Source organism: Papio anubis, chromosome 16 (genome assembly GCF_008728515.1).
Source record: "Papio anubis isolate 15944 chromosome 16, Panubis1.0, whole genome shotgun sequence".
Taxonomy (NCBI): Eukaryota; Metazoa; Chordata; class Mammalia; order Primates; family Cercopithecidae; genus Papio; species Papio anubis.
In genome coordinates, this window is record NC_044991.1 from 14,101,123 (window position 1) to 14,124,848 (window position 23,726).

The following is a 23,726-nucleotide window of genomic DNA, read 5'->3' on the forward strand; positions in this document are numbered from 1 at the left end:
AAAATACAAAAATTAGCGAAGCTTGGTGGTACATGTCTGTAATCCCAACTACTCAGGAGACTGAGGCACAAGAATTGCTTGAGCCCAGGAGGCAGAGGTTGCAGTGAGCTGAGATCGCAAAACTGCACTCCAGCCTTGGCAACAGAGCAAGACTCCATATCAAAAAAAAAAAAAAATTTAAAATCAAGCTTTTTTTAAGATTATTTTAACTTGTACAGATTATGTTCATTAGGATTAGGTTTGGCTATAAAGTTTTGTGCATTTTATTTTTGTTTTTTTTTTTTTTTTTGGTTTATTTACCTAAAATTAAAAAGACAGGACAGGTGTGGTGGCATGCACCTGTAGTCCCAGCTACTCAGGAGATGGAGGAAGGAGGATCATTTAAGCCCAAGAGTTCGAGGTCACAGTGAGCTATGATCATGCCACTACAATCCAATCCGGGTGACAAAGCAAGAACTTCTCTCTAAAAAACTTAAAAGTAAGAAAATAAAGATAGTTAATAGTTTATTTCTTTCTCATTGCACTGCTATGGAGATAAGTTGTCCACGACTGCTATAACACTCCATGGTGGTGTGGCTCGGATACCCTTTATCTTATTCTACCATCATGCAGCTCTCCATTTTCAAGATTGCCTCATCGACCAAGATGGCGGTTGGAGCTCCTTAGTCCACGTGCCAAGAGGAAAGGACTGAGAAGGGCACATCCCATGCCCTGAAGGCCTTTCCTCCCAAGTCGTTCCCACCATTTCCGCTTGCATCCCATGGGTCAAAACTTTGTCACATGGCCACCTCTAGCTGCAAGGGAAGTTGGGAACTAAAGTCTACATTCTGGGAAGCCATATGTCCAGGGAAAACTTGAAAAGAACAAGATATATTTGGAAACAGCCTCTGTCACAGCAGGGAATAAAGAATAACGATAAAGTGAAGAGTGCCTATGCACTCACTACCAAGTTAAAAAATAGAGCATTCCTGGGACATTGAAGCAGTTGTGTGCCCTACCCTATCTCAGGAAAACATTCTTTTTTTTTTTTTTCTTTGAGACAGGGTCTTCCTCTGTCACACAAGCTGGAGTGCGGTAGCACGATCATGGCTCACTGCAGCCTCAACCTCCCAGGCTCCAGCAGTCCTCCTGCCTCAGCACCCTGAGTAGCTGGGACTACAGGTGTGCACCACCATGCTTGGCTTATTTTTTATTTTTTTGTACAGACAGGATTCCGCCATGTTGCCCAGGCTGGGTTGGAACTCCTGGGCTCAAGCGATCCTCCCACCTCCACCTCCCAAAGTGCAGGGATTACAGGTGTGAGCCACCACGCCCAGCTACAAACACTCTTAAACTTGATGTTTATCATTCTCTTGCTTGACTTTATAGTTTTGCCACATACACATGTATTTCTAAATAATCTATAACTTAGTTGTACATGTTTTTAACTTTGTGAAAATGGAATTATGCCATATGTATTTTTCTGCAGCTTGATTTTTTCTGTCCAGTGCTATGTTTGCGGAATTCATCTGGGTTGACTTGTGTAGCTGTAATTCACTCATTTTCACTGCCGTATACTACATTACATCAATATACTACAAGTTGCTATCATTTTTCTGATAATAGAAATCTGGGCTATTCCCAGTTAGTTGTTGTTATGAGCAGTGCTATTATGAACATTCTTATACATCGTGTGCATGTATGCAAGTGTTTCTTCAACACACATTTCTAAGCAGAATTGCTGAGTTGCGGGCTATATGTATATTTTGATATATTCAAATAGATATGGAGTGGGGGCGGGGTCTCACTCTGTCACCCAGGCTGGAGTGCAGTGGCGTGATCTTAGCTCACTGCAACCTCCACCTCCTGGGTTCAAGCAATTCTCCCACCTCAGCCTCTTCAGCCTCCCCAGTAGCTGGGACTACAGGTGTGTGCCACCACACCCAACTAATTTTTGTATTTTGGGTAGAGACTGGGTTTCACCATGTTGGCCAGGCTGGTCTAGAACTCCTGACCTCAGATGATCGGCCCACCTCTGCCTCACAAAGTGCTGGGATTACAGGCATGAGCTACCATGCTCAGCCAGATATAGTCAAATAGTCAAATAGGTGTTTTTTGTTTGGTTGTTTGTTTGGTTGTTTGTTTTTTGAGATGGATTCTCACTCTTGTCGCCTAGGCTGGAGTGCAATGGCACAATCTTGGCTCACCGCAACCTCCGCCTCCCAGATTCAAGCAATTCTCAGGCCTCAACCTCCTGAGTAGCTGGGATTACAGGCCCCTGCCACCAGGCCTGGCTAATTTTTGTATTTTTAGTAGAGATGGGGTTTCACCATGTTGGCCAGGGGGATCTCGAACTCCTGACCTCAGGTGATCTGCCCACCTCAGCCTCCCAAAGTGCTGAGATTACAGGCGTGAGCCACCGGGCCTGGCCAGGTATAGTCAAGTAGGTTTTTCATCAGAGAAGTGCAAAAGATCCTGGTGCCCCAGGGATTCTAACATTTGGCATGATGCTCAACTGTTTAGGTGAATGGAAATGTGTAGTACAGTCCCTGGCCACCCACACACACTAACTCATTCATTTATTTATTTGTTCAATAAACTTTTGTCAGGCAGCCGTTACCATTAATTAAAAGGCACACCATCAATGTGATAATGATTTTTGAGGAAAAAAAGAGACACACTGCAGTGAAGTGAACTCATGAATTATAAGACACATCTCAATTTCAGAAACATTGAAATTTGCATGTGAACGTCTTAGAATCAAGGAAAATATGATACATTCAGGGAATCCTCTAGAAGAAATTCTGCCCTTAAGGAGCTTACAGAGTTCCAGCTTCTTGTTCCCAAACAACAATACACAAACAGAGTATGACCAAAGCAGCTAAAAGGTGCTTGGCAGCCTCGCTACCCAACCCAAAGCGTGGCCCCCCACTGGGGCCTGGCAGCGTGGGTACTGCTGCAAACTCATGAGAAATACAGAGTGTCACCGAATCTGAACCTGGCTTAACATGATGCCCAGGGGCTTCCCATGCCCATTAAAATGCTGAAAAAATCACTGCAAAGGAGCATAGGAGAGGAAAAGTCTTCCCGGCTAAGGGCAATCAAGAAAGGCCTCCTGAAAGAGGCGTCATTTGAAGAAGAAGAAAAAGGAGGACCTACGTTGTTGAGTATCTGTTCTGGGTTAGGAACTGCACTGGGGCCCTTCACTTCTGTTATTTCATTGAGTCTTCAGAGTTAATCCCCTTACCCCTTCGGCAAGGACCGATATTGCCTTCTTACAGCAAAGGAAACTGAGGCACAGTTTTCACATAACTTGCTCAAATTCATACAACTACTAGGTAACAGAGCCAGGCTTAGAAGCCAGATCTTTCTAACTGTGGAGCCCAATCTCCTCCCCCAAATCACGTGTAAAGAACTAAAGGGGCCCAGCACGGTGGCTCATGCCTGTAATCCCAGCACTTTGGGAGGCCGAGGCAGGTGAATCACCTGAGGTCATGAGTTCAAGACCAGCCTGGCCAACATGACGAAACCCCATCTCTACTAAAAATACGAAAAAGTAGCCAGGGGTGATGGCCGGTGCCTGTAATCCCAGCTACTTGGGAGGCTGAGGCAAGAGAATTGCTTGAACCTGGGAGGCGGAGGTTGCAGTGAGCTGAGATTGTGCCATTGTACTCCAGCCTGGTCAACAGACAGAGACTGTCTCCAAAAAAAAAAGGAAAGAAAGAAAAGAAAAACTAAAGAAGGAACCCGAGTGGCTGAGGAGGGCGGATCACTTGAGCCCAGGAGCTCAAGAACAGCCTAGGCAACATGGCGAGACCCCTCTCTACAAAATAATACAAAAATTAGACTACACATGCCTGTAGTCACACCTACCCGGGAGGCTGAGGTGGGAGGATCTCTTGAGCCCAGAAGGTCAAGGCTGCAGTGAGCCATGATTGCGCCACTGCACTCCAACCTGGGCAACACAGCAAGACCCTGTCTCAATAAAAAGAAGAAGAACTAAAGAGGTAGCTATGGAGACGAGAGCCAGGACAGGATGCAACTGAAGGTTGGGTGAGCAATTGCTCATTGTTGGGGTCAGCTCCTGAGTGCTGGGGACTTCAGTGAAGTGGGAGCTGAGAGTCAATGGAAGGAGCAAATTCATGGCAGGCAAGCAGGACAGACCACTTACTTCATCTCACCCTGCCCAGTGGCTAGCACACAGCAGGCATTTGAAAGTAGCCATTGACACTGCCCTCTCCCTTCTTGACCCCTAGCTCTTCCTCCCTTCCCTCCATCCCAAAAAAAAAAAAAAAGAAAAAGAAACTACCCACTGAACGAATGAATGAACGAATGAAAGAACGATCAAACTCATAGGATGCCACATGTTCTGTTGTTGCAAACCATCCAACCCAAGCTGGGGGCTGCGCTGTGCCCAGAGCCCTGGGGTTCCAGCCAGAAACAAGCCAGGCATCACCCACCCTCCCTGAGGCCTCCCGAATCCCTGCCGTCGGGGAGGGTCTTGCCAGGAAAGTAAAAAGCCAGGAGCAGCAAAGGTTGAAAACACAGAGAAAGCAGCTCCCACCAAACCCTTCATTTGCTTCACTTAAAAATTTACTCAGACAGCCTCCTCCCCACGCCTCAGCTCGCTCCACCGTGTCCCCTCCTGGCTCCAGAGCTGCTCTTTCAGCTTCTCATGAATATGTGGAAAATAAAACAGAGTCTGTTCAGCCCCTAATGACCAGGTTTATGCGGAGCTTATTGTGTCTAAAGAAACAAGACAGCAGTTGGTGTGAGATATTAATGTGCTTTTTACAAAGCTGATGAAACCTCCTCTTAAACTACTTAATACCTGCAAGCTGCAATTCTCAGCCTGAAACGGTGAACTCCTGGAGCCAGAACTGTGCCAGCTCACGGCGCAGCCCTTGGCCTTTCCGTCTCGGCGGGGCTTCAACTCACTCGGCTTGGCGGTTGGCCGGGCACTGCCACTCTTCTGGGATGGGGGTTAAATGGAGAGTCATGGTTGCTGAGCCCCTGAGCTGAATAACTCTTGGTGGGAGAGTCTTCCCTGCATCCCCTTTCCTCCTGAAGCTCAAAACCAATTCCCGAGGGGGCAGGGGAGAGTGAGACCCCTGCGCTCCGCTCCAGTCATCGTCCACCCTCACCCTCACCCACCCAGCCCTCCGATGGGCCCAGTCCTTTTGCAAATCTCCAATCCCACCAATTTGTCACGTCTATTGTACCAGCTGACCCCTCACACAGGATCACCCTTCATCCAGTGGTGTGCTGGTAAATGTTTAACAACCAGTTCCCTGGGTGGGAGGTGGGGACCTTGGTTTGTAGCATTTGCCGTGGGTTCCCACGGTGTGAATACGCCAACCGTATTCAATTTCAAACTGCTAACAAGAGCTGGGAAGACACTGGCGATGAGCTCCCTCGAGCAGGGGCGAGCCGGCACACACACTGCTGGCTTCCGGCCTTCTCTCAAGTCCTGTTACTCCCAACTCTGCTCTAAGAAACCTTCTCCCACCCACGGGGACAGTGTGTTCCCTCCTGTGTCCCACACTTCCCTGACTGCTCTTGCTAGAAAGCCCTCCTCACCCCTCCACCACGTCATCAACGCCTACACACACAGACACATATACACAGACACACACCCATGAACAGACACACACACACCCATGTACACACAGAGAGAGAGAACACACACACACACAACATTATTACCCATTACCCATTATTACATCCATAACACACAGGACACACATACATGGACACACACACACACCATGCACACACACAAACACACACACATGCACACACACACATTACAAGCACTCCATGTGCACACACACACATTAAACATTATACATGTGGACACACATTAAACACATTTATGCACACACACACACACACTTTATGCACATTATTAAACACACACACACACACACACATTAATAATTTTCCATAGACATTATTATTACATGCACACACACACACACACTCCATGCACACATTAAACACACACACACATGTATTGTGACACACAAGATGTATTAATATTATAGATATTATTAATTTTATCAGACATACACACACACACACACGCCAGCACACACACACAGACACACACACAGACCCCTCCCTGCTTCACCAGGCTGACTCCTCCACTTTGTGTCAGCTCAGGCACCTGCTCTTCCTCAGGAGACCTGTGTCACCCACACACTGTCACACCTGGACAAGCCTTCCTTCTGTGTGCCCCAGACACGCTCCACTGTCCTCCGTCATCACACACATCCTCTACACCACAGCGTGTGTTTTCTGTCTGCTACCATAGACTGCAAGTTCCTTGAGGACAGAAAGTGTATTTTTCCCTCTCTGGGTTCTCAGCAGATTGCACGAAGCATGGCATAGAGTTGGTGCTACATAAATGATAGCTGAACAATTGTGCTGCCATAAGGCCTCACACCTCCTTCTAATATATTATGTGAGGCGTTGCACTCTAGTAAATTCTGTACCGTCTGTCTTTCTCCCTAGAATGTGAGCCTGAAAGGCAGAGATTAGGTTAGATTTTCCTCTACCATCCCAGTGCTAGGCATTTGACCCTTAGTCTCTACCATAGGGACAGAGGATGCCTAGAAATGAAGCCAGCTAGGAGGAAAGTCAGAGATGGAGAGATTCCAGATTTTGGAGCACCTGGATCCATCTGTGCCTGAAGCCATCACAACCCCCAGGGTGGATTACCACCAACCAGAAGGAAATACAATGGAACTCTAGGCTGGCCTTAGGGAAATGAAATCTCATTCATTTCATCACCTCTCACCACTCTCCTCTTACTGGAGTGGTATCTGTTGACGCAGATGTCCTACAAAGTTCAAATTTCACCTCTAATGCTTGAGTGCTGCTAGTACCCCCTCCCCTCCCACACCCTTCCCCAGCACCACCATTAGACTGAATCCAGGGCCGACTGAGCTCCAAGTGCTCCTGGAGACCCTGTGCTCCTCCAGCCGACCCTCACAGCCTCACCTCCACCGGAGGCGTTGGAACCAATCTCACCGTGACCTGTATCCCAGTTTACCCCCATCACTCCTCCCTACTCATCACTTGTCCCTCAGGGCCATGTGTCCCCTGATCTGGCTGGATCTCTAACTCCCCCGCCCTCCTAAATCCTTGCCATGGCACCTTCTAGAATTTAGGTCACAGTGCCAGCAGAATCCCCCCTTCCTGTCCTTGCTCTAATGGAAACCTGGCTCTCCCCGAAGGACACCACCGCCCCTGCAAACTCTCACTGTGTGGGAGAGTGTTTTACTGCCCACATCCCAGGCCTCCCTGGACCTCATCAACATTTCCGGTCCATTTCCCTGCCTCCTCCCTAAACTCCCTGTCTCTGTGAAACACATCTCAGCCTACCTGTCTGACTCCCTCATGGCCACCGTCATTCAGTCCTTGGGGAGCTGAGCGCTGGCTCACTGCCTCTGCCTCCAATGCTGCTCCCGTTATCATCCTTGGAGATTCCACAACCAGGCAAGCAGCCCCTCCAGTCCCTGATCTTGACCCCTTCACTCCAACCTGATGTGCCAGCGCTGCCTCACCCATTGTTAAATATTGAAATTCTGTTGTACCAACCAGTCTTGCTATGTCAGGGAAGCTGGCCGGGGGCAGGGGTGGCTCCTGTGTTGGGCCCGGCAGAGAGAAGAGAGGAGCTGGGACTAAGGCTCCATCTCCTCTCCTCGCTGCCCAAGGCTGGGTTGAGATCTCAGCTCTGTTCTCAGGTTCTATAAGCTCCAAGGCCCACCCCAAGGGTGGGGGCAAGAGAAGCAGAGTGGCCCTGACCTCCTGAGGCTGCTGGGCATGGAGAGGTCCTCCAGTCAAACAGTAGAGGACAAGTTAGGAGAAGATTCTGCACTCGCCGAGATGGAATGACCCTTACTCTAACAGGGAAGTTTAGGGAGCATCTGGTATGGTTCCCTGTGTCAAAGCATGGTCCAGTCAAGCCATCATTTAGCTCATAACAGCCTCATCATCAAAAGATCACACTATTCATTTCTAAAACCCAGTCGGTGGTTTGGGGCTTATTAGAATAATTTGATGAATCATTTGCCCTTCACATTTTAACCGGGTAGGCAGTTTCTTAATATATACTTGATGTATACAGAACATATGAGCGAACATTGTAGTTTTGCCTTATCTATTAATTTGTATGACCTTTCCAGTGCATACTTGAAGATCATCCTACCTCCACCTGTCCCAAGCCGCCTCATTCAGGCTCTTACCCTTGCCCTTGGCATTTCCAATACCCACGCCGCCTCAACTCTGTCTTTTACATCCCACTCTCTGGCTACCACGTGTCACCCTTGCAGCTCACTCCCATGCACTCCCATTTCAATAATGCTTTGACCCCACCCCAACCCCAGGCTCAAAGCATTGACTGCCTTCCCTGCTCCACCCCCACCCCTGCCTTTGCACTGCCTCACTTGCCCTTCAGGTCCTCATTTCCCTGTTTACCCAGCTTGGACTCCATGATCCATCCTCATAATCCCTCCCTTTCCACCCTCTCCCTGTTGCACTCACCTCACAAACCTCCTCCTGGTTAGAGGCGACTCTCCAACTAACTGCACCCACGCCCCGAATGTGGCCGGAGAAAGCCACAGAATCTCAGAAGAGACCTTCATGCCACTGACACACATACTTCACAGCCTGGTCCACTCCCTCCCACTCTCGCTTCCCTTCCTCTGTCCTCCCATCCCCAATCCTTCCTCCCCGTCCTCTCAGTTAATGCTCCTACTTCCCATTTCGTCGGGAAAATAGAAGGAAGCAGAAGTGAAGTGTTATACCCTCCCACCATGTCTGCCCATCCCCAGCACTGCACCCACGAGCTCTGCTGTCCCTCCTGGCACAGCACCACCCATCCTTGCACTGTGTCCTGGGCCTCATCTCCTTGCACAGTGCATCTGTATTGCGCCCCCATCTCTGCAGGTTATCCCTTCTGTCCTCCTTTCTTTTACTTTTTTATTTTGATTTTATTTTCGAGACAGAGTCTTGCTCTGTCACCAGACTGGAGTGCAGTGGTGCTATCCTAGCTCACTGCAGCTTCAAACACCTGAGTTGAAGGGATCCTCCTGCCTCAGCCTCCCAAGTAAGCTAGGACCACAGACACATACCACCACACTTGGCTAATTAGTTTTTATTTTTTGTAGATATAGGGTCTTGCTATGTTGCCCACGCTGGTTTTGAACTCCTGGGTTCAAGGGATCCTCCTGTCTCAGCTTCCCAAAGCTAAAGCCTGAGCCACTGCCCCCAGTCCTTCCCTTCTTCCCTCTCTACTAGAACATTCCCACTAGTAGCATACAGGCCTTAATATCTCCCTCCAACACAAAGCAGCCAGCACTAGCCAGCTAATGGAGGACACCCCAGTAGCACAGTGCAGGGAGACACAGGGAGGTTAGGAGAAAGAGGCAACAAAGGACATGGTGGGCGCTCAGGCAGCAGGACCAGCATGCATGTGCCAAGGTCCTGAGGTAGGAGGGAGCGTGGCAGGAAAGAAGGCAGAGATGAGCAAGGAGGGAGGAGGCAGGTGGGAGGTGAGGCCAGAGGTGGAGGTTGAGGGTCAGGCTTTGTTAGAGATGTTGAGCTTTTCCCCGAGAGCACTGGGAAGCTGGAGTGTTTCCGAGCTGGAGGTGGCATGATCAGATTTGCATGTACAAAGGATCACTGTCATAGCTCTGTAGAGAAGGATAAGAGTGGGTGCAAACTGATGAGTGGGGAGGCCACGGCAGCCATCCAGGGAGCAGGGATGGTGGCCTGGTGGTGGGCGGTGCTGTCTCAGAGGCATCAGGCAAGTTTGAGACACTAAGGATCTAACACAGACAGGACACCCTGATGGATGGAGCCTGCAGGGAGGAGGAAGAGATAGATGTTGGCGCTGACAACTAGGCTCAGGCTTACACCAGGAAGTCCTGGAGAAGCATTTGCCGAGCTAACTGGGGCCTCCAGAGCACCAGGCAGGAGGGAAAGATCAGGAGTTCACGTTCAGTGCCTTTAAAACATCCACCAAGAGACATCAAATAGGCAGTTGGATACCCAGGTCTAGGCCTCGAGGAGAGGTCTGGGCCACTGATTATCTCACACAGCCTCTCTGTTAGCATCTCCTGAACCCTCCTTCTGTGCCAGGCACTGTGCTAGGAGCCGATGGTCCAAGGATGAGTGAGGCCCAGGCTTGCACCGGAGGAGCCACCAGGCTCCCCGTAGAATGTGAGCTCCTGTTCCTGTGGGGTCTTATCCTTGCCCTTGGCATTTCCAATACCCGCACCCCCTCAACTCTGTCTTTTACATTCCACTCTCTGGCTACCACGTGCCACCCTTGCAGCTCACTCCCATGCACCCCCATTTCAATAATGCTTTGACCCCACCCCAACCCTAGGCTCAAAAGCATTGACTGCCCTCCCTGCTCCACCCCGCACCCCTGCCTTTGCACTGCCTCACTTGCCCTTCAGGTCCTCATTTCCCTGTTTACCCAGCTTGGACTCCATGATCCATCCTCATAATCCCTCCCTTTCCACCCTCCTGTTCCTGTGGGGAACAGGAGTGGGTGTGGCCCACCAGGATGCAGCTGGGGCCCTTCTGGGTTAAGCTCTGTCCTCAATTTGTGGGACGCCTCGGGGCATGTCAGTACTGCTCTCTGAGCCTCACTCCTGCACAGATTCTTTATAAAGATGCCTGGCACCGGCTTGCTGAAATATTTGTCAGATTGAATTGAAAGGATATGAAAGTGCTTCGCAAAGTGCTTTTCAAATACACTGATTTGTAATTGTAACAATAGGGAGAATTTGTTATCCTCTTAGCAGCTGGTATGAAGACTTTTCCCACAGAGAAGGGTGTGTGGTTGGATTAGGGAAACAAGGTACTACGGAGGGGACAAGGCTTCCTTTTAACACCCCAAGATGCAGGAGGGCAGAGAGGCCATGACAGGAGAGGGGTGGGAACAGCAAAAAGCACGGAACCCAAAACACTCAGAGAAGACACCTGCCCATGGGACCATTTTGAGTGGCCCTACCAAGCTTCAGTGAAGCGACCGGAAGTCCCGATATGCTCTGGGGAATTGTTTCTCTTGTAGAAAAAGTTGGTGAATTTGGTACAGGGAGAGCTCATGTGTGAAAGGAAGTTACAGAGGTTCCTCTTTTCCATTATATGCAGCATAGCCAGAAGTTCCTAAAATGCTTCTATTTCTATGTAGTAATAAGTATCCCTGTATACTATATACCTGCGTACTATTAGGTTGGTGCAAAGTAATTACGGTTTCACTATTACTTGGATGGCAAAAACCACAATTGCTTTTGCACCAAACTAATATATAATTATATATTTTGTACATACATATAGGTCTAGGCTGGGCACAGTGGCTCATGCCTGTAATCCCAGCACTTTTGGTGGCCACGGTAGGCAGATCTCTTGAGGTCAGGAGTGGGGGACCAGCCTGGCCAATATGGTGAAATCCCGTCTCTACTAAAATACAAAAATTTAGCCAGTTATGATGGTGTGTGCCTGTAACCCCAGCTACTTGGGAGGCTGAGGCAGGAGAATCGCTTGAACTCGGGAGGCGGAGGTTGCAGTGAGCCGAGATCGTGCCATTGCACTTAAGCCTGGGTGAGAGAGTGAGACTCCATTTCAGAAAAAAAAAAAAAAGGTATATGTAATACCATAAAATTCCTGAGTAATATCTATAGTACACACTGGAATCTGCCCCTACTTTATAAGACATAGTCTCAGGACTGTAGAAGGAAATCATTGCCAACATGTATTGAGGGCTCTATTAATTAGGTCACACTAGCTACTAAGTCAGTGGCTGGACATAGTCAAATTTCATTTCTCTCTCACGTCAATGCCCCCAAGGACTTCCTAAATGTGTCAGGCACTGTTCTGACTACTCAACATGCATCAGCTCAGTGAACCTCCACGACAATCTGCCAGGGAAGAATTCTTGTTATTGCCACTCTCAGGTGAGGACACTAAGTGACACACAGCTGGACCCAGGCAGTCTGGCTGTGCAACCTGCGTCTTACCCACTGTGCATACACCCCACCCAATTCTTCTTCCATTCAGAGAAGGTTAAAGGACGTTCGCTGTGCCTATGCTGGTGCTGGGGATAAGATGGTGAATGAAACAATCTCTGCTGTCAGGAAGCCGATGCTGTGGTGATTGTACGGTCTATGCTACTTATCAGTTTTTGGAAAGGCTGCATTCAAGAGTTCACTCATTCATCAGTGAACATAGGGGAGGACCTGCCTGTGACACTGTGCTGGGATTTGCCCCGGGCCGGTTCTCACCTTCCCAGCAGGCACCAAGGAAATGTTTAGAGTCAAAAGACCCTAGTTGGAGCCCTGATTCCATCATTTCCTAGCCATAAGTACTTACTCAGATAGTTTTGCCTCGCTGAGCTTCAGTGTCCTCATCTGTACAATGGGGATGATAAGACCCCTCTCACAGGCCTGTGGTGGAACCAAATTGAGTTGTAGTTCAAGAACTTGGCCAAGGGTACAGCCCCCAGGGGGCTCAATCTCCTCCCCACCCCCATATTTATTTCAGAGCGGTTGGCGGCTGGGTTTGGTGAATTTCGTGCAATTGCAGATGGGAAAGTGTTTTGCAGGCTCTTCTAAAGGGCTGTGGCAGCATCTGGCAGCACCAGTGTGGGGTGTGTCCCTGTTAGAAAGTGATCTGCTGCTTTCTCACATGTAAAATGCAGGGTGACTCCCAGCCAAGCTGGGGCACAGAGACGGGCTGAGGAGTGTTCGCCAGCCTCTTCCGTGGCAGTCCCCAGCCCGGAATCAAGCCTCCACCGCTGCCAAGCCTCCGCTAATCCTCAGAAGCTTCGGTGCAGGGACAGAAGGCAGCGTTTTGAAGTCGTCGGCTTTAGATCCTCTCCGCAGTACTGCGGGTGTGTATTGTGATTCACCAGGCAGATGTCCAAACAGACAAAATGAAACCTTCCTTCAGGGGTGAGAGAGACGGCTGAGTGAGTTTCCAAAGAGCCAGAAGTCTAGAAGAGGCAGGTGGGCCCTAAGCACCCCCAAAACTATGATGTTTCATGCCCTCCTTCTCCCCTTGTTTTGCAGGGAATTTCAAAGGTCTGTGCAAGCAAATCGATCACTTCCCAGAGGATGCAGATTACGAAGCTGACACAGCTGAATATTTCCTCCGTGAGTGCACACAATTGTTTCTATCTCCCTCCTGGTGGTGGGCCCTGCCCTTCCATCCTTCACAGAGTCAAGGACCAGGCCTATCTAGAGGCCCTCATCACAGCAGAGGGCAGGCAAAAGCTGAATCTCTCTCCTTTCCGGAGTGCAGACCTTCATACATGCTGTTCCCTCTGCCTGCAATGCCCTTCCCTCCCCGTCTTTGTCTGGCAAACTCCTACTCAGTCGACCTCAGCTAAAACATCACCTTCTCCAGGAAGTCCTTCCTGCCTTCTGCATGAGTTCCCAGAGGACAGTACTTTATCATTGCTGTGGGGTCCTTGACTATTTGAGTAACCATCTCCCAACTCTGCTAGTGTATGGACTCACCCTAGCATTCACCATTATATTCTCGGCCCAGTGCTTGGCATGTAATAAGCACTCAGTGAATATTTCTTGAATAATTGGATGAAGTAACCCACCAGGCAGTGCCAGATTGGAACTTCTAATGAAAAAAAAAAAAAGAGAGAGAGAGAGAGATTTTTTTCTTCCCCCGCAAGTCAAGTAAGTCAAAGTTAAATCCTGATGTAACAGCTGCAATCTTAAATCCACCTGAGACATATTATCAAGAGAAAGCAGTCTGAGGCCCCAAGGAAATGTCTCAAGTATCAGCAAAAACTAACAAGGCTACCTATTCCCTGAGAAAGGGATTTCCAAGAGAGGGGCTGAGAGTCCTTGATGCCTGGGACAGCAAAGCCAAAGGTTCTCAGGCCATCTCTTTGGAAGGAGGTTTGCTCTCCTCCCAGGAGCATCCCCGCCTCTGCTCCAGACCCTTCCACCTCCCCTCCCCAACAGCACAACGGTTGCCATTACCCTCAGATCACTTTTATGAAGTATGTAGGAGGCATTTTATTATATAGATTGCCCCTGTCTCTTTCAATAATTACTTCTCACATCAAGCCCAGCTCTCAGGTCAGCCTGGAATCTGGTTTCATTGAAAAGCCCGTGGAATGTGAAGTCAGTCAGGCAGCTGGGAAGAGAGAAGGAGGCAACACGATGCAATTTTTAGATTCTTTTTTTTTAAAGGAAAAAATATCATACCCTGCTCGTCATTTCCTTTTATGAATTCCCTCAAGACGTTGCTCTTAACTGGAATTCCTAACAGGCCATTTGGTTGTGGTTACCTGTTACCTACGACTGTGTCTGGGGTGGGGCTGCAGGAGCCCGGCTGTGCAGTAAATGTGGGTTGAGCTCCTTCTGTGTGCTGGATCCTGTGCTCAGTGCTGGGGAGGCCAAGATGTATGAGGGAGACGCAGTCCCTGGCCCCAAGAAGAGCACAGCCTGGCGGGGAGGGCCCTTGGAAAAACAGCTCAACTTGGGAGACACTGCATGATAGAGGTGAGGCCTGAATGTAGAAGGCAGAAGCCAGCAAGCAAAGCCAAGCCTCACACTGGGAGCCACACTCCCGGAGCACAGGGCTCACCAGGTGGAGTCTGAATTATGTCATGCTTTATCTGCTAGGCAGTAAGCGCCTGGGGGCAGGAAACTTGTCTCATTCATTGCTGCCCTTATAACGGCTCAATGAATGCTTTTTGTTAAGAAGAGATAGAGGATTCTTCAGTGGCAATTCCTAACAATTCAACACCTCCATTTCCTTGTTTTTAAGAAAGAAGAGCATAGAGCATAGAGTATTTGGTTCATTTTGGTGTCCCTGGACAAAAGACTTGGACTCAGATTGGCAACACAGGATTCTGAAGGTCTGATTTGAGTTGACTTAATCCAACAATATTTTTTGAACATCTGTAACAGGGGTCGGCAAACTTTTCCTGTGAAGGATCAGATGTTGAATATTTTAGGCTTTTTGGGCCATACAGTCTCTGTCCCATTTACCTAACTCTGCTCTTGTGGCCACTGACAATAAGGAGGCATATGTATGGCTGTGTTACAGTGAAGTTTAACTTGATTTACACAACCAGGCATCAGTCTTCATTTGGTATATTTTGCTGACCCCTGGTCTATAAAATGCTAGTCCTGGGCTGGACAACAAAAATAATTTTTTAAAGCTGGAAGACGTGAGTTTCTATCATTCTCTACGAAGTTCTAACCTAGATCTTGAGAGAAGCTGGGAGACAGGGATGATTTTTCTAGAAGGATTCCCCTTGCCCCCACTCCCTACCCCTGCTTCTGATTCAGAAGCTCCTCCGGGGCCTCCCTGGCACCCTGCATATGTCTACAATTCAACCCTGATCACATTTTGCTGCAATTTCACTGGTTCACACTTGGGATCCCCAAGAGGCTATGAGCTTCTTGAAGGCAGAGCTATATCCCATTCATCCCAAGCACCCAGAAAAGGCCATGGCAGGGAATTTGACCCAAAAAAGCACTTTGATGACTCAGCAATGAAGTGGCTGGGCGGGTGAATATGTGAACACTCAAGTAAATCATAGTCTAATGCCCCGAGATCAATGCAAGCAACAGGCTTCCAGAAGAAAACAGCTGGGTCCCCATTCGCCAGAGGTAGGCGGGTGGCTCCCAGAGGTGTGCAGAGCTTAGGCCCAAGGAGGCGGGCTGAGCTGCACCTGGGGTGGGCAGGGCCTGAGTCCACTCCTAGTTAAGGTCTGTCAAACCCATGTGCACAGCTCATCTGCCGCAGGGGAGGCTGTAAGGGGGCAGAAGCAGCCCCTCTCCCTGAGGGCTAGCCATCTGGAGGGAGACCTATGGACCTAATGTTTATGCTGCATGCTGGAATAGAAGGAAGCGTGTGGTGCTGAGGGAACCTGTTCCCTAACCCAGACCAGAGGAGGTCCTTCCAGAAGGGTTCCCTAGAGAAGATGGCACCAGAGCCCATTCATTCATTCATTCACGCGAGAGATATTTACTAAGCACTCACTGAGTGCCAGCACTATTGTCAGTCCTGGGGATCCAAGAGTAAATCAAACAAAGAGGGCCAGTGCCTTCATGAAGGTTATATCCTAGTGTAAGAAACAAGTAATAAACAAGTGTGAAACACCCTCTCCCTGCCCTCTGCACCCTGAGATAGTTTTGTTGTTGTTGTTGTTGTTGTTGTTGTTGTTGTTGTTGTTGAGATGGAGTCTCTTGCTCTTTCATCCAGGTAGGAGTGCAAATGACACCAAACCTCTGCTTTCCGGGTTCAAGTGATTCTCCTGCCTCAGCCTCCCGAGTAGCTGGGATTACATGCGTGTGCCACTATGCCTGGCTAATTTTTTGTATTTTTAGTAAAGATGGGGTTTCACCAAGTAAGCCAGGCTGGTCTTAAACTCCTGACCTCAGGTGATCCGCCTGCCTCGGCCTCCCAAAGTGTTGAGATTACAGGCGTGAGCCACCATGCCCAGCCCCAGCTGAGATAGTTTCTGAGTGGTCTGGGAGGAGTTGGAGAGTGGAGAGTGATGGGGGAGGGACCAGTGGGTCCTGGGGGCATGTCACTTAGATAAGGTGGTCCCACAGTTTCTCTGAGTGAAGAAAGGGAACTAGGTAAGATTTCTAGGGAAAAGAGTAGCTGACAGAGAGAAGAGCAAGAGCAGGGTCCTTAAAGCAGACACAAAGCATCATGTTTGAGGATCAGCGGTGTGGCTGGTCCTGCAGGAGCCCAGTGCAGGGGTAGAGTGGGGTCCTACAGCACAGACAGCACAGGAACCCAGTCATGTGGGCCTGGGACCAAGGGGAGACCTCAGTTCTCATTCTAAGTGTGATGGGAATGACCGATTTAGACACGTCAGCCTGGCTGCTGTGGTACTGATGGTTGGAAACGGAGGCAGGGAGCCCAGGTGGGGGGGTGGGGGGGGGGGGGAAACCAGAGTGTAACCATGGTGATGGTGAGAAGGAAGGAGATGTTTGGGAGACAGAGCTGACAGCAGCAGGGGTGGCCACTGATGGAGCATGGGCCATGGGGCCGGGGACAGATTTCAGGATAGGGACAGAGGTGAAAGGAGAGGGAAGAAGCAGTCAAGCAACTCTTCTTTCTCCCCAAAGAGCAGATTTCCACCCATGTAGAGCATCTCCTAAGGGACCTGGGGCTTGTTTTCGATGTTCCCAAACAGCTCAATTAATTCTTTTTTTGTTTTGTTTTGTTTTAAGATGGGGTCTTGCTCTGTCACCCAGGCTGGAGTGCAGTGGCACAATCTTGGCTCACTGAAACCTCTGCCTCCTGGGTTCAAGCAATTCTCCTGCTTCAGCCTCCTGAGTAGCTAGGATTACAGGCGCCCGCCACCACATCTGGCTAATTTTTGTATTTTTAGTAGAGACGGGATTTCGCCATGTTGGCCAGGTTGGTCTCGAACTTCTGACCTCAGGTGATCCACCCACCTCAGCCTCCCGAAGTGCTGGGCTTACAGGCGTGAGCCACCACACCCAACCCTAAATTAATTCTTCCTGGAAAAGCAGAGGTGTGAGCTGGATGGGGCACAATCCAGCCACCAGAGTGTTCCTAAACCCAAGACCTCTGCAGAATGAAGAACTGGACCAAGCTGAGCCACACCAGCAACACACATCGCTGGGGCCCCTTAAATTTCCTGTGAAGTCACATGGTCCATGAAACAGATGTAGCATCTTCCTTCACTTGTAAGTGTGAGCAATTCACACACTCCACAGATCTTTCTGGAGTGGACCCCCCTGTATGCCAGGTCCTTTTCAAGGTACTGAGGTTATGGTCCTCAGGGTACTTGCAATCTACAAAAAAATGAAACTAACAAGTGAATGATGTAATATGTTAGACTGAGATAAGACTTATGGAAAAAAAAATCAAGCAGGGACAGGGGATGGGAAATTCTAGAGTAGGGATGGGATCAACAATGAACAGCGGCCGGGCGTAGTGGCAGGCGCCTGTAATCTCAGCACTTTGGGAGGCCGAGGCGGGTGGATCACCTGAGGTCGGGAGTTCAAGACCAGCCTGACCAACACAGAGAAACCCCGTCTCTACTAAAAATATAAAAAAACTTTAACCAGGCATGGTGGTGCATGCCTGTATTCCCAGCTACTCGGGAGGCTGAGGCAGGAAAATCCCTTGAATATGGGAGGTAGAGGTTGCGGTGAGCCAAGATTGTGCCATTGCACTCCAGCCTGGACAACAAGAGCGAAACTCCACTTCAAAAAATAAAAATAAAAAGAAGAACAAACAGCAAGTGCAAAGGTCCTGGCTTGGGAGCATGCCTGGAATATCTGAGGAACAGGACTGAGCCTCGTAAGAGAAGAATGGAGTGAGCAAGGAAGGGCAAAGGAAGAGCAGGTGTGGAGAGTCCCAAGGACCCTGTGGGTTGTAGTGAGAATTTGGGGGTTTGCTCTGGTTGACCGACACCATCTCACTTTTGAACAGGCTCTGGCTGCTGTGTTCATAAGTGACTGAAATGGGATGAGGGCAGAAGCTGACAGAAGGGTTAGAACTCTGTTGCTATAATTTAGGCAGGAGGTGATGGCAGCTTGAACCAGAGTGGTAGCAGTGAAAGGGGTGAAATAGGATCAATGTTGAAAATATTTCCAGGGCACCACACACAGGATTTTCTGAAAGGCTGAATGTGGATTTCGAGAGAAAGAAAGGAGGCAAGGATGGTGCCAAGACTCGTGCCCATGGGGGAGCAACAGGTTGAGACTGGGGCTCAATATCAGCCGTATTCAGTTAGAGATGCCTGTGGGACTTCCTGGGGCAATGTCACAGGCTCGGTATGAACCTGAGTCCAGTGTTCACAGGAGAGGTCCCGGCCAGAGATAGTAAGTTTTCGCGTTGTTGGCATGTAGGTGATATTTAAAGCTGTGAGACTCAATGAACTCACCAAGGGAGTGGTACACAGAGAGAAGGGGAGAGGCCCAGACACTAAGCTCCAGAACACCATGAAGGCTTAGGGGCCAGGGAGATGAGGACACTCCAGGAAAGGGGGCTGAGCAGGAGTGGCCAGTGAGGTGTCTGGGGTAACTCCCACCATCCTTGCTACACCAGCTGAACTGGGGATGTAGAGCAGAGAGGCAGGACAGAGAATGCCAGAAGGGCATGGCTGGACAGCAATTCAGAGCTCATCTCCTGGGGTGAAAAGGATGGTGGGGCTCACTGCGCTCAACCCAGCAGGCCAAGCTTAAGACGTTGCCCAGCCTCTTGGAGGGCCTGGCAGAAGGAAAGCACTCAATTAATATCTGATGGACAAATGAATGAATGAATGGACACTCTTACTCCCCAGTGCCTATGAGTATCTGAGGAGTCCCCCAGCCGCTCCTGAACCACACTGATAGAGAAACAGCTATAGGAGCCCCTGGTCACCACCCCGGGCTCCATAAAGGCATGACCAACATGGACTTAGCCCCACCTATCACTGGCTTATCCAGTAATGAATGGTGACTGGACTGTTTCTCCCAACCAGCGCTGTGGGCCCATCGAACGTGTCTGCTGTGGTGGCCTCCATATCCTCTTCCCTCCCTCGTTAACCAAAGATTGAGGAGCGTGGTGAGGAATGAGGCGGTGGTGACTGGGGTGTGACTTCTCTTGAATGTCTTTTTTTTTGTTTTTGTTTTGGTTTTGGTTTTGGTTTTTTTTTTGTTTTTTTTTTTTTTTTTGAGACCGAGTCTGGCTCTGTGGCCCACCCAGGCTGGAGTGCAGTGGCGTGATCTCAGCTCACTGCAAGCTCCGCCTCCCGGGTTCACGCCATTCTCCTGCCTCAGCCTCCCGAGTAGCTGGGACTACAGGCGCCTGCCACCACGCCCGGCTAATTTTTTGTATTTTTAGTAGAGATGGGGTTTCACCTTGTTAGCCAGGATGGTCTTGATCTCCTGACCTCATGATCTGCCCGTCTCGGCCTCCCAAAGTGCTGGGATTACAGGCTTGAGCCACCGCGCCCGGCCTAACTTCTCTTGAATGTCAAGCATGCATCTGTGCATCTGTCTTTGTGCATGAGGGCGTGAGTCCGTGCCGTGTTCCGTGTCTTTCGGTACCTGCATGTCTGCGCGTCTGAGTGTCTGTGTCTGAATGTGTAAGCACTAGTGTGTTTGCATGTGTCTGTGTGTATGTGGGTCCATGTGTGTTGAGTGTGTGTGTGTGTGTATGCGTGCGTGTTGTGTCCAGGAGATAGGAGTTGACATTTCCTAGCTGTCCTATTGTGATTTGGAGTAAGGGAAGAAGAATCAGAGGAATTTGGCTTCCTCCAACAGTCATGTATTAAGACCTAATGTGTGCAAGACCCCAAAATCCACTCTATTGTGACCACTCATAGTCCAGGACTGCGGGGTATGCTCAGGTCTCCCCACTCCATATTCAGAGCCTGGGGCTGGAGGTGGGGGTGAGGGGCCCAGGGCTGGCTGCTGTCTCTGACGCACTCCCTCCAAGGAGTGTGTCATAGGCCACACACACAGACAGGCCTCAACGGGTGGATCACCAGGCCACACTCCAGAGCCAGAAGTGGACAGAAGGGGGAAGGGAGGTGAGCCCTCTGCAAAGCCGATGCCCCCACTCAGCTCCCCCCAACACACACAAGAGATGTACGCCCAGTTGCCTTTAAACTTGACACCTCCCCAGGGATTCACTGACCACCTGAGGATGATGACAGGCAGCCTGGGGGAAGCCAACAGCAGGAGTGGAACGGAGGAGGGAGGCAGAAGGCAGCCGAGGCAGGGAGGACCCATGCGAGGGGCTTCTAGGGGGTGAATTTACAGAACTTGGACACCAGTGGGAGGCAGGCTTTGGCACACTCGGGGCTTCAAATCCAGCTCTGCCACTTCCAGGTGAACCTCCCCGGGCCTCGGTTTCCTCGCAGTGGGGACGATGCTCATGTCATCTTCCTAGCATTGCCATGAGGATTAAGGGAGTTAGAGTTGGACAGCTCTTCACACCTGTCCGGAGCCAGTGAACATTCAGCAGGCATTCACCACAATCCGTGCTCACTGTTGCGTCCCATTGCATAGTGATGAGTGCAAAGAACAAAGAGGAAACAGGGAGGAGAGATGGGCCCCCAGGGAGGGTTTCAGTTTGCAACAGGGTGGTCAGAAAGTCCTTGCGGCAAAGGTAACATTGGAGCAGAGGCCTGAAGGAGGTGAGGGAGTGCTTGGGAGGTGCAGATATCCTGGAAGAGCATTCAGGCAGAGGGAACCGCCAGTGCAAAGTATCTGAGACTGGCGGGTTCAAAACAGCCAGGACACCCTGTGATAAGCAGACGAGGGGAAGGCAGGTGGGAGAAGGGGTGGGGACCAGGACTCGGGAGGCTCTGCTTTCCCCTGAGATGAGAACACCGTGGGAGGGTTCTGAGCAGGGGACAGGCATGGTCTGATGTTCAGGCTACCAGTATCACTCCAGCTTCTGCAGGAGAGGGAGACCACCTAGGAGACCACGGCTATCCTCCAGGCTCAAAAGGCAGGTGCTCAGGCCCCGTAGTGGAGAGGTAGCTGAGAAGGGGTTTGATTCTAGATGTATTTGACACGACAGCCAGCAGTTTTTTGTTTGTTTGTTTTTGTTTTGTTTTGTTTTGTTTTGTTTTAGAGACAGTTTTGCTTTTGTTGCCCAGGCTGGAGTGCAGTGGCATGATCTCAGTTCACTGTAACCTCCACCTCCTGGGTTCAAGTGATTCTTCTGCCTCATCCTCCCAAGTAGCTGGGATTACAGGTGTCTGCCACCACGCCCGGCTCATTTTTTGTATTTAGTAGAAACGAGTTTTTACCATGTTGGTCAGGCCGGTCTTGTTGGTCACCTAACCTCAGGTGATCCACCCACCTCGGCCTCCCAACGTGCTGGGATTACAGGTGTGAGCTATCATGCCCAGCCGAGCTGGCAGCTTTTACTGACAGCCTGGATGGGGGAAGTAAGAGAGGTCTTGTGGACGGCGAGCAGTTCTGGCTGGCAGATGGGGCGAACATCACTGCCCTTCTCTGAGGCTGGGAATGTAGGACGAGGCTGCTGTGTGGGGAGGTGACCACTCTATACCAGTCTGTTTCATCTTGGTTTCTGTTACGGAATCTTCTCCCCACGGACTGTGAACAGCTTGAGGACACCACAAGGAGTGGCTGCAAATAGAGTGTCCTCCTCCCCCCCCCCCACCCCCTCCAGCACAGGGCCTTTCCCAGGATCAGACCCAGGAGAGGTTTGCTGAGTGAATAAACAAGGTACCGCCCGCCCTACAGCAGCTGGCATGCTCACCCTCTTCCCAGAATGAGGTCAGAGGAGGATACTGGGTATCAAGCTGGGCCACAGTCACCCTTCCCTGCCTCAGACAGTGTCCCTCGTCGCCATTGTCCCTCTCTCCCCAGCTTCTCCAGTCCCACTGGGGAGCATGAGCCAGGGAGGTGTGGGGAGACCAGGTGTCAAGTCCCAAGCTTGTTATTTAGAATAAAGGGGCCTGAATTCAAGGGGTGCTCCACTCTGTGACCTTTGGCAAGTTACACAACTTCTCTGAGCCTCCCATGAAGAGTGCTTTTTAGGTCTTCCCAGAGCCCCAGGGAACAGCATGAGGGGTGTCCACCAGGCCTCACCCCCCTAGAGTTTTAGAAGTGTAGTGATCCATCATTCCGGCTCACTGCAACCTCCGCCTCCTGGGTTCAAGCAATACTCCTGTCTCCGTAGCTGGGATTACAAGTGCACGCCACCACACCCAGCTAATTTTTTTGTATTTTTTAGTAGAGACGCGGTTTCACCATGTTGGCCAGGTTGATCTCGAACTCCTCACTTCAAGGGATCTGCCAGCCTTGGCCTCCCAAAGTGCTGGGATTACAGGCATAAGCTACCGCACCCAGCCCATCATCCTAGCTTCTAAATGCTGGAGTGAGACACTCCCTTAGGATCACCCAGCCCCACTCGCCCATTTTACAGATGAGGGAAAAATGGAGGCCCAAGAGGGAAAATGACCTGCCCCAGCCCAGCACACTTTCTGGGACTGCACGCTGGGAGTGTTATCCAGGTCCATTATCCTGCTACCTGTCCCCTGCCCAGGGCTGTCAGCCCCTTCTGGAAAGCATTGCCATAAGGGGGCTTCTGAGAGACATCTCCAGAAGTCATTGCAACCAATGTGGCTTAAACCATTGTGACCCCATCCCATGGTTAGGAAGCATCTAAGCTGCCACTTGTACTCAATCACATCTGCAGACCAGAGCAAAATGATCACCAAAAGCCACCGTCCAGAATGCACACTGGTCAGCAGTTTCTATTCTATCCTAGTTCATTTCTTTTCTTTTTTTTTTTTTTTTTTCAAGACGGAGTCTCACTCTGTCGCCAGGTTGGAGTGCAGTGGCGTGATCTGAGCTCACTGCAAGCTCCACCTCCCGGGTTCACGCCATTCTCCTGCCTCAGCCTCCCGAGTAGCTGGGACTACAGGCGCCCGCCACCTCGCCCGGCTAGTTTTTTGTATTTTTTAGTAGAGACGGGGTTTCACCGTGTTAGCCAGGATGGTCTTGATCTCCTGACCTCGTGATCCGCCCGTCTCGGCCTCCCAAAGTGCTGGGATTACAGGCTTGTGCCACCGCGCCTGCCCTGTTCATTTCTTTAAGGGCTGGTTGCTACCACTACACTGATTTCATGACCTAGTAATGAGTCATAACCTGCACTTTAATAAACAGCGGCCTCGATAACCCAAAGCCCCATGAGAGACAGCAACAATTTACTCCGCTGGAATGATGACTACG

General features: G+C 50.1%; 1 protein-coding gene across 1 annotated transcript in view; it reads left to right on the forward strand.

Moving 5' to 3' along the window:
- Positions 1–23,726, forward strand: part of CACNG2 (calcium voltage-gated channel auxiliary subunit gamma 2) — a 142,747-nt gene that overhangs the window by 102,062 nt on the left and 16,959 nt on the right. Inside the window, exon 2 of the mRNA XM_031656336.1 lies at positions 13,068–13,151. Within this exon, the coding sequence (XP_031512196.1) occupies positions 13,068–13,151 (84 nt within the window). The remainder of the gene's footprint in view (positions 1–13,067; positions 13,152–23,726) is intronic.